At 39.3% G+C, this 10,740-nt stretch overlaps 1 protein-coding gene across 1 annotated transcript in view; it reads right to left on the minus strand.

Moving 5' to 3' along the window:
* Window positions 1-488, minus strand: part of Itprid2 (ITPR interacting domain containing 2) — a 40,466-nt gene extending 39,978 nt beyond the window's left edge. The window contains exon 1 of the mRNA XM_028762981.1: window positions 74-488. Coding sequence (XP_028618814.1) covers window positions 74-278 — 205 coding nt within the window. The 5' untranslated portion in view covers window positions 279-488. The remainder of the gene's footprint in view (window positions 1-73) is intronic.
* Window positions 489-10,740: the final 10,252 nt, after the last annotated feature.

Here is a 10,740-nt window from a genome sequence, read left to right on the forward strand (position 1 = left end):
CGTCTGGTTCCCGCACCCAGTGGCACGGACCACGCCACCTCCCCGATCGCACGTCCCTGTCCCGCGCACCGACCTCGCCCCGCGGCTGCCGGCAGCTTCGCGCCTGGGAGGTCCTCCTCGTCGTCCTCGTCCTCGTCCTGCGTCGTCGTCTCTGTGGACAGATCCTCGGTCTCCGACGCCTGCCAGGAGCTGCGGCACTTGGCCCAGGCCTTCCTCCTGCGACTCGCCACTTGCCACTCCAGTTCCTCCTCCGCCTCCGCCGACAGGGGTCGGTTCATGGCCGCGCCGGGGGCTCCGCGGGCCCAGCCCGAGCCTGCGCGGGATACAGCGGCGGCTGCGGGGACCCCCGCCGCTGCTGTCAGCGCCCAGCCGGGCAGGGGGCCCGGGGGAGCCAGAGCGGGCGCCGCAGGAGGAGGGGACAGGGAGGGGGGAGGGAAGGAAGGGAGGGAGGGGCGAAGGGCCGGCGCTTCACGTGAACCCGGCCTGGCGGGGCGCAACAGCGCGAGTGGCTCCAGCAAGCCGGGTAGGCGCCGAGCGCCCGCCCGGCCCGGTCCCGCCCACTCCAAGACCCCGCCCCGCCCCTTTCTAGCCACACCCCCGCTAATGTACAGTCCAGCCCTCGCAGCTGTGCGCCCCGCCCACGAAGAAGACCACGCCCCCTTCCGGTGGCTGTCTTGCCCGGAGGTGGGGAGGTGAGGAGGAGAGTCGGGGCGGGGCTCATCCTGACCGGCTAGGAGCGGAACCGCCCCTTCGCGGTTGCCTCAGGAAGGAGCCAGATTTGTTTGTTTGTTTGTTTGCTTATAGCTTTTCCTTTCTCTCAACTCTTCTCTCGTCCAGAAATAGAGGTAAAGTGCCAAGGCTAAGTCTCGTAAAACGCCCCCGCGTGCAAACAAGTGACTGGGCTGCTGAGACTTATTCAGTGTGGGATGCCTACAGGAGTGGGCAAGGATGAAAGAGACATGAGATTGTACTGTCTACTTGTAAAAGCTTCCCCTAGTGTTGCTTGCACGTTTGAGAAACGTGCGTGTCCTGGTTATGTGAGGTATGAAAATACAGTGAGAAAAAATGGATGTATCACATTGAAGCTGCCGACGAAAAAGGGAAGTGGAGAAAGAAAGTAGCCTGGGAATTGGGAGAAAGCTAACCGCTTGGATCTGGGAGTTAGAAGATGTGGCAAGAAGCGGGTAATGTCAAGCTTCTGAAAGAATTTTTAAATGAGCTCCAACAGCCCCCCTCCTATAGCATATTTCTATCTCCTATGAGAAAAAAAAGATTCAAATTCCATCCAGACTGAGATAAAGTGTGATATATCAAACAATGAATGTTCTAAACTATCTACACATAATATAGAAGGCGTCCAACATTTTATTGTGCATGACTGAACTCTGCAAGCAAAGTTAGAATAGTTTTTGTTTTGGTCTTTTCTCGACTAAAGAGAACATTTTTTACATAAATAATATTTTAAGGGAGAAACTTTCCACTTGAAATAGATATTTACGGGTCATAAAAGTACAAGTTAAGTGTGCATTTGTAAACAAAGGAATTCGTTTTTGGAACTTTTAGAATGTAAAGTGTTCTTGAGATGGGGTGGTACCTAGTTTTTTTGTGCAGGCCCTTGCACATAAGCTATGTGTACATCTGTGCAGTGACCTTCCTGTCTTTTGGTCCCTACTATCTTTCTAGTGTGGTTCATATGTTTGATAGTTCCCAATACATCATTAATTATTGATAGAAACAACAACTCCTGTTGATTTATCAATATCCCCAAGATCAAGTCCAAAATCCAAGCTGGCTTCCCAGAGCCATCTCAACATTGTCACGGCCCTCCTACACTTACAGTGAACTGTAAGGGGAGCTACACGGGTGGTACCAGCACTTCAGTGGCTTGACCTTTCACTGGTAAAGGATCTTTTAATTCTTAATATGTATTAGACTTTCAGGAGTTCTATATTAAGGATGAAGCTAACTCTTCCATGTCTCTCCAAAGCAGCTGCCTGTGGAAGATGAAACAGAGGAAAAGTAGGTGTCTAGAGAACTGTTGGTGGGGTTGGTCAAACGCTATAGAGGATACTGCCTCCAGTGGTTTTATCCAGGGCCCTGTTGGATTCTGTCCCATCCATCAGCTCTCTCCAGCTTCCATTCTGTCGCGTCTGTGTGCTGTGGCTGGTTCTCTGGTCTTGCTCTTTAATTCATTCGTGTTCTGTCTAGTACCTGCATGAACCAGCTGATCCAGAATTTCTTCACTCTGTGGCTCCCCCAGTCATGATCACATCCTGATTACAGTTCCTTGATATACAAAGAATGTACATACTGTTCATTGGGGGAAATGAATTATGCAGCAAATAATATGACCAGATCCAGATAATATGTTTAGCTTACCAGCCACGTTGTAAACATGAGAAATTATGGAACATATTTTGTCTTTCATGTATTCATAATAGAATGATGAGCCTACATAGAATACTGACTACTCTTCTTGAAGCAAGATGTCTGTTGGCTGTTGTTCTTCAAATGAGACAAACTGGTTTTGTTTGCTTTGTGTTTTTTCTCCAATGCCTATTAATTTTCTAAACAGTTTTGCTTGTCCTTTTAGAGACCAAAGAATTCTGGGGGAAGGCAATAATGAAGAATGACTTATAATTTACAAATCATTCAATCACAGTCAAAGAAAAAAGGGAGTAAACCCAGAAAGAGTATCATTAGAGTACAGTAATTATTGAATCTGCAGTAACACAAATACTTTATTTTACAGTGCAAAATTTAATGGAGAGCAATAAAGGTATATTTCCTTTAGAAGAAAATCATAGGTGGCATGCTATTTCCTTAACATCAAAGGGGCTTACATTGTCAAGTCTGAGGTTGTTTTTAATGCCCAGGGTGTTTTTCATTTATTCAGTAATGAATGCTAAGCTTGAGGAAACTCTAGATATTTACTTGTTTACCAGGCAAGTACCCTAGGCCAGACCAGCTGTAAAAGTTGCATTTCTAATGTTCCCCATTAAGAATATTGTCTAATTTGTTGATGCTTATGAAGAAGAGAAATACAGTTATATTAAATATGGACAATTTAACCTAAAAAGGTAGAGTGGGAAGAAGTAGGCCTTTGGTATCAGACCAAAGTTGAATATTTTCCTTCTAATTTTACAAATAGCTATCTCTCTGGATATTGCTTTCTTCCTTTGTGAAATTGCAATCATAACTATATTCCCAAGTTAATGCAAGAGCTTTAAAAACTGAAGTAGATATTCACTAGGGCCATTGCAATTATTATGTTGAAAGACACAAAACTAAGTCAATTTCATATAGAGAAATTATTCCAATACTAATGAATAGCTTCTTCTATTTCCATTTTAATGTAAATGTTTCTTAAAAAGTATAATAAATTCAGGGAAAAACAGAAAACATACTGTGATTAAATAACAAAAATTTAGGTGGAAAAGCTTCAATAATAAGTGGTGTATGATATAAAATTTCTAACTTTAACACAGGCCTCAAAATTAGAAAATAAGATTTATTTTGACTGTACTTAAATTGAGGCCTTTGGTTTTAGTTAAGAAATTGTTTCAGTTGTATTTATGTAATCAAAATTGTATTCACAGTCTGATCTAAATGGCAGAATTGTAATTACATCAAATTATTTTTACCTTTCGGAGGGATAATGCCATATATTGTATTACTATATTCTCTACTTCTATTTCAGCTCAATCCCAGTATTAAAGGCTTGAGGATTCCTCAAAATATATTTTATGTGAGATTGGTATAGAATCTACTGTACAAATAAGACATTGTCAAGGTTTATTCTAAACAAACATGGCTTAATTGTGCTTAGTCCAAAAATTCTTAAATTTATTTCAGAAGAAAACCTTGTGGACCCCTCAGCATCTATTAGCATTTCCCGTGATATCAGGGGGAGGATATTTTCCAAATAGAACAAAACAGAATTGAAGGAAAATGCCAGTCAATATGAATAAATAAACTGTTCAGAAACACCCAATGATTAATTTATAAAACAGGCATAATAAGTAAACTTGGCTGAAAACTAGTTAGTTTAATTTTAATCAGTTCCTTAGTCTAGTCTATTAAGCAATTATTAATCATTAAAATTGTTTTGTTTTATTATTTCTAGTTTTGTAACCATTTTAAAGAGATAAAATCATATCAGGTATATAACTCAAGCCTGTTATGTTAGACTTTTCACACTAGTAAACATTTAGTATGATTGAATTACCTGCCTTTCCTTATTGGAAACACTAGTATAGCAGAGCCATTTGCTATGTCTATTTTCTGTATTTTGTCAAGTACATATCAGAGGGAAAGTGGTGAATACTAGTAGAAAAAGGCCTTACAGATTATTTACTCAACAGTCCAGTAGTTACCCCATTACATACTTTCTGAAGTTAGGGCATTGGAGGCTTGACACTTTTCCCACTTGTTCTCGGATCACATTTATTGACTAATACTAGACTTACCCTCTCCATAGTCAGCTTATAGTCATCTGGTTTGTTTGTGTTTGTTTTTTCACTGACTTGGTTCTTCTTGTTTCAGAGCAACAGGTAAGAATGTTCATCCATTCTTCATCGATAATGAAGAAGCAAGATTACATAACAGAATAAATAAGCTTCCTTTGACTTGTCCTGTGAATTGGTAAACTGCTCAAAGGAGGCTTTAGAATATTGCTACTGGACATACGGGACAGCTATGTGGAAAAGGCGAAATATTTGTAATTCATCTGTGAAGCCTAGATCCTCAAGTTGAGATTCAGGTCTTCTCTCTTTCTCCTCAGCCTTGCCCTAAAGTGTTGCTTTTAAAGATCTCAGACATTTTGAATCATACAAGATTTTACATAGGTATATGGGATCTGTATCCAATGCTCATTCCATGCCAGTACTTACTGATAGGAGGAGGGAATTTTTCTGTAGTATATGACAAAACATGATAATGTCTTAAGTCCTAAAGTATTAACACTATCCTGTAATGTGATTAATTTTTGAACCACATTTTCTTCCTAGTCTTATTATTTCCAAACACTTGTATTTTTATATATGATTGGGTGGAGTTTTTTTCCACTAAAACCAGTTAGAATTTAAAAATTCACTATATGTAGGTTTACAGTTATGTATCCCTATATAAAACTTTCTTTGGGCATTTTTATGGAGATGAAAGAAAGAGGTCTTAGTGTCTGGATATACCTCACATCTATCTAATACTGATAGATTTTAAAGACGTTATGGGTACAGTGTTCATTATGGTTGTTTCAACATGTGAACATGCATGAGCATGCACATGTGCGCTAAACACACACACGTGTGTGTCTGTGTGTGTGTATGTGTGTGTGTTAGAGAGAATCAGTTCTTCGACATGTGCCTGATCCTGAAAAAATAGGAACTCTTATGAACTCTCCTGCCTTCTCCCAGCACATTTCCCAAGTCTAATCTTCTTTCTGCAGCTACTTCATGCTCACTGCCGAACAAACAAAATCTGCATTCAGAACAGGACCCTTCACAAGTTCAATGGAGTCATTTTGGGTGAGTCATTGAAAACACAGTACAAAACCTTTCCTCACTCACCAGAAATGCATTTTAAAAATAAAGCCAAAGTGAACAAGGCTTGGCAAGTTTCAGAGCAAAATGGGGAGAAAGTAGGGCTTTTGCCAGCCAGAGACAGGATTTTGGCTATCTCTTAACTTCCAGCTCCACCAATTCCTTTTGTTTACCACTAGCCAAAAAGTGGAAAGTTGAACAGGTAAGACATCAACATAATGGTATCTTCACAGCAGGCCCCCTGCAGAAGCCCATGTGTCTTGTAGCTCAGAACAGTTTTAAGACTCCTTTTGTGTCTTTGTTTCCTGCAGAGCTCTAGGGCACACATTAAGAAATCACTTTCTTCAGGATTTTAGACAAATAATTAAAAAATAGTATATAAGTGTAATATCCTTTCCTTTAAATAGCTTTTAAGTAAGTGAGGTCTCATGAAAGTTAATCCAGCAGCAGAGTATTGGAGGAAGGAGAACTGTGGAGATAGAAAATAGGCTAGCTCCTAAGAAAATTTTAAGCTGAATTTTATAATAAATAAGTCTGTGTAATGGTTTTGTGAACCTGAGATATTTAACATAGAGGTATTTAAGATTTTAAATCATTTTGAATTACTTCCTATCTAACATATTACTCACCCAGTAAGTACTGTGAAGAAATCTTCTTATTTTCCTCAAGGCACTGCAGATCAGACACACAGGTACTCACATCTCATAAGTGAGGAGAAACTCAGGGTCTACAACAAGATATAAAATCTGGTTTTGTTATTCTGAGTTATGTGTATTTGTGTATGTCAATATGTGGATATGTGCACATGCATGCAGGTGCCCAAGAAAGCTACAAGCGTTGTGACCCTTCTGATGTGGGTGCTGGAAACAGAACCCTCACACCCTTTACAAGAACAGCAAGGTCCCTTAACCACTGAACCACCTTTCCAGCCCCAGGGAGATATGTTTAAAAAATTATGGTAACTAAAAACTCCTGCAAAAGAATTTCGTAACTTCTAAAATCATCTTTAACACAGGTTGACCCAAATATTATTGTGAGCTAATTAACATATACTGTAGAGGATCCTACAGTAAGAAGTATCCTGTTCACTCTTTGGTTGATGGTTTGGTCCCTGGGAGCTTTGGGGGGTCTGGTTGGTTGATATTGCTGTTCTTCCTATGGGGTTGCAAACCAAAGAGTACGCAGGGAGGGACCCATGGCTCCAGCTGGATATGGAGCAGAGGATTGTCTTATCTGGCAACAATGAGAAGGGATCCCCTTAGTCCTGTAGATGCTCCATGATCCAGGGTAGGGGAATGCTAGGGAGCTGAGGCAGGAGTGGGTAGGCTGGTGGGGGAGCACCCTCATAGAGGCAGGGAAAGGAGGAGAGGGGATTTGTGGAGTGGAAACCAGAAAGAGTGATAACATTTGAAATATGAATAAATGAACAAGAAAAGAAAAGAAAAATCATATTCACAAAAGTCCCATCTCCAAGTTACAGGGAAAGCAAAAAAAAAAAAAAAAAAAAAAAACCACTGATTTACTTATGCACATATTATCTTCGGGCCCTGAAAATCACCAGTTTTCACACGTCAGGGTGACAACTGTTAGTATGGAAATAAAACCACTATATTTGAAATTTAATCTGCCCATGGAAATACAAGGGTCAAGATAAATAGATACTCTGCTCTAATTAAAAATGTCACAGTATTCCATTTCCTGCATTTGGAGAATTTCTCTTCTTTCACTTCTCTTTTGGGTTAAAGTGGTGGCTTTTAAATAATAAAATAAGAACTTATGTTTATTTAAAAATGAGTCTCTCCCACAAGAATGATCTGTGTTGTTTATTTTTATTTAAATGTAATCTGCATATAATGAACTTTCAGACAATAAGGGGACTTAATATATCAAGCACTAAAAACAGCGACAAAAAGAGCTCCATAGTCTGCCTCATAGGAATAAAAATGTATAGAAAAAAAACATTGAAATCTTACCTCACCAGGACAGGACAATTTCCAAAAGCTACGAGGTAGCATGCTTGTCCTAGATTACATTAGTGCAGATCAAACAGTTTATTAGGAGATTGTTATTAAGTAAAAGATTCACAGAGAAACAAGTTGGTTTGGTTGACTTTATTTCTCTGAGTCTGTGAGTTTCCTATCATTTTTTGACAAATCATCTCAGAGTGGTACTTTAATCCCTTCAAATATACCTAATTATCAATATGTTTGGTTATACCTGTAGAAGTTCTAATAGAGCAATTATTTCAATGCACTCATGGCAATATTAAAAAATGAGTAGCTTTAACTGGGTATTTGCTTTGTGACCAGTCACTATATTTAGAGCTATACCGATAGTGTCTCCTTTAATTAAAAAACATCTTTTAAACTGTTCATATTGCCCTAGTTTACAGGGTGGGGAGAAGATTTTCTGAGATGTTAGTGCTCCAGATCACACACTAAGACACTGCTTGAGTGGCAGAGTACAGCCAAGGAAGGGTTCTGCCTGCAAAGCTCACTCTCAACCCTGCACAGCTGCTTCCTGGACCTTCCGGCCGCTATGAAAGCTCGACAGCTGCACAGGGCACTGAGGGGCCTCTTCACTTCCTGGGTGGAGGAGCAGGGCCACTTAAAGCCCATGGTCTCCTAAGAAGGGATTTTTCTACTGCAACTCCTTGGGTTTTCAGGGCAACCAGACTGAGTCAGAAAGATGGCCTAAGGTCAACAGGTGGTCAGTGACAAAAGTAGGTCAAGAGTTCACATCAGCCGTTCAGTGTGCTTGCTTATCTATCTCTCAGGGATCCTACCAGGAAGTTTTAGGCGACAATTCTACACATCTTAATGCTTTAAATTGAACATATTGGGAAGCCATACACATCTGGTTTGGGTGTTTGGTGTTTTGTTTTTGTTTTAAATATAAACATTGCAAGTAAAATTAATACATTTAGGGTCTCAGCATCCTCATATATTATTCTTGCAGAGGACCCAAGTTTAATTCCCAGTACCCATACACTGAAGTCTCCAACAGTCTGTAACTTTAGCCCCAGGAGGAATCCAATGCCTATGGTCTCTATGGATACCAGGACTCATGCAGCTCATACCACCAGACAAAGCCCCAGGCATACACATGGTAAAAGGAATGAAAGTAATAAGTAAATAAATCCTGGCTTGAGAGAGCACCACTTAAGCACCCTAACTGCTTCTTTAGCAAACCTGGATCTGGCTCCCAGTACCCACATGGCATCTCATGACCATCTGTAATTTCAGTTCCAGGGAATCTAATGCCTTGTTTGACCTCTGTTGGCTCCTTGTGCCCATAATATATACATATATATATAATATTGTTTTTAAATAGATACATTTAAAAGCATTAATGAAGATGAATTTATCAGATGGCAAAACTATTCAGGCTAAGAGTGTTTGCAACTGTCATTTAAGAAAGTGTCTCAGAACACTCTGAAATATTTATCTGTAGTCAGGAGAGTTGTAGTTAAATGCAGGACAGGTCTCCTACTTTCTCTAGAAAAAAATCCTTTGTTTTTTTTTTTTCTTATCAATGTGACACCTCTAGATATTTCATTGTTTTGCACTAGACTTATTCAGATGTATTTTGTGTTTTGAAATGGAGTCTCTCTATGTAGCCTCATGATGAGTCTACCTGTCTATCAAATGCCAGGATTATTTCTTACTGTATTATCATGTATCGTACCAAAACCTTTACCATGTAGCTCTTAGAGGAATATGATGTTCATTTTGGTCTTATTTATACATAAAACTTATAGTCATAAAAAGTCTCCTCTATAAAATATTTTGTAACTATCAGGGAAAAAAATCAAGACAATCCAGCCATAGGATATGCTTTGGTATTACATGGAAAGCCTCAAGCTTGTGGTCATCTTCCCCAGCCCCTATCTCTCCAAGTTCATGCCTATGTGCTAATAAACTTTGAAGCAGCTGCACCCACAATTAACAACAATGGGGAAGCGCTGTCTGTTAGAGCTTATGTAGTCATTTTAAGGATTGTTAGGCTAGGTCAAGGGTAGCATGATATGATGGTGGTTCAAAAAAAAGTATGTCAACTCTGACACAGCCTTTGCCTCTGGTGTCTGGTGGAGAGGGTAAATTTACCACACTTTTGCAAGCTTCTATTTATTAGTGGATTCTTTGGTGCATATATATATATATATATATATATATATATATATGCATAAGTACATACACATATACATATACACACACAATATATATAGAGAGAGAGATAGATAGATAGATAGATAGATAGATAGATAGATAGATAGATATGAGATATAGCTGTTCAATAGCTAAGCAATCATTTCTCCTTCTCCTTCTCTGGGAACAATTGTATTAGACTTGATAACATTCCTGTAAGTTACTAGAGCTGCCTTGAGAATCCAGTATAAGTATAGAAATAAATTTAGATAACCTATGTGCCTATTGATTGCAGTGTAAGATACTTCATGCCTAGTACGAAAAATCTTCCTTTCATATAAGGCATATATCTTGAGGGGAATATATTTTTTGATAAAGGTAAAGATGGAAAAGGGTTTTACATTATTAAATCCTCAAAATCAGTCATAATATTTTAACATCTACATTTCTCACTAGCATGTAATATGAAAATACCTTGGAAAAATTGATATATTTCAGATTCCAAACCTTTCATTCTATCCAGACATAAGCACCCAGGATTAGGGACAGAATCTCTGTAAATCTGAGGATGTTGTTTAACTTGAGTTTGAGTCTTCTAGGAGACTACACTACACTATTCTATTCTACACTAGAAACAAAAGTCTAAGACTGTAACATATATGGTCTATTTACTTTCTTGTACTCAAAAGCATTATCTAAGAGAGATAGGTTCTTGATAAGAACATGAATGATTCAGTATCTGATCCCAAAATCTAGTCTTGCCAGTAAAGCTCAAATGCCAGATGTAGGACCTGACACTAAGAACTTACTTTTAGGGCTAGAGCAGTAGCTGAGAAGTTCAGAGCATTGGCTCCTGATCCAGAGGATCCAGCACCCACTGAAAGATGTACCAAGGCTTTAACTCCTGTTCCAGAGAATCCAGTGCCCTCTTCTGACTTCCAAGGGGCATCGTACCCATATTGTGGACAGACATATATCTACAAAAACCACTAATACATACAAACTAAGTAAACCTTTTTAAAAGCTAACTTTAAAATGTAAAATTCTAACAT

Source organism: Grammomys surdaster, unplaced genomic scaffold (genome assembly GCF_004785775.1).
Source record: "Grammomys surdaster isolate TR1022 unplaced genomic scaffold, NIH_TR_1.0 136, whole genome shotgun sequence".
In the NCBI taxonomy this organism is placed as follows: domain Eukaryota; kingdom Metazoa; phylum Chordata; class Mammalia; order Rodentia; family Muridae; genus Grammomys; species Grammomys surdaster.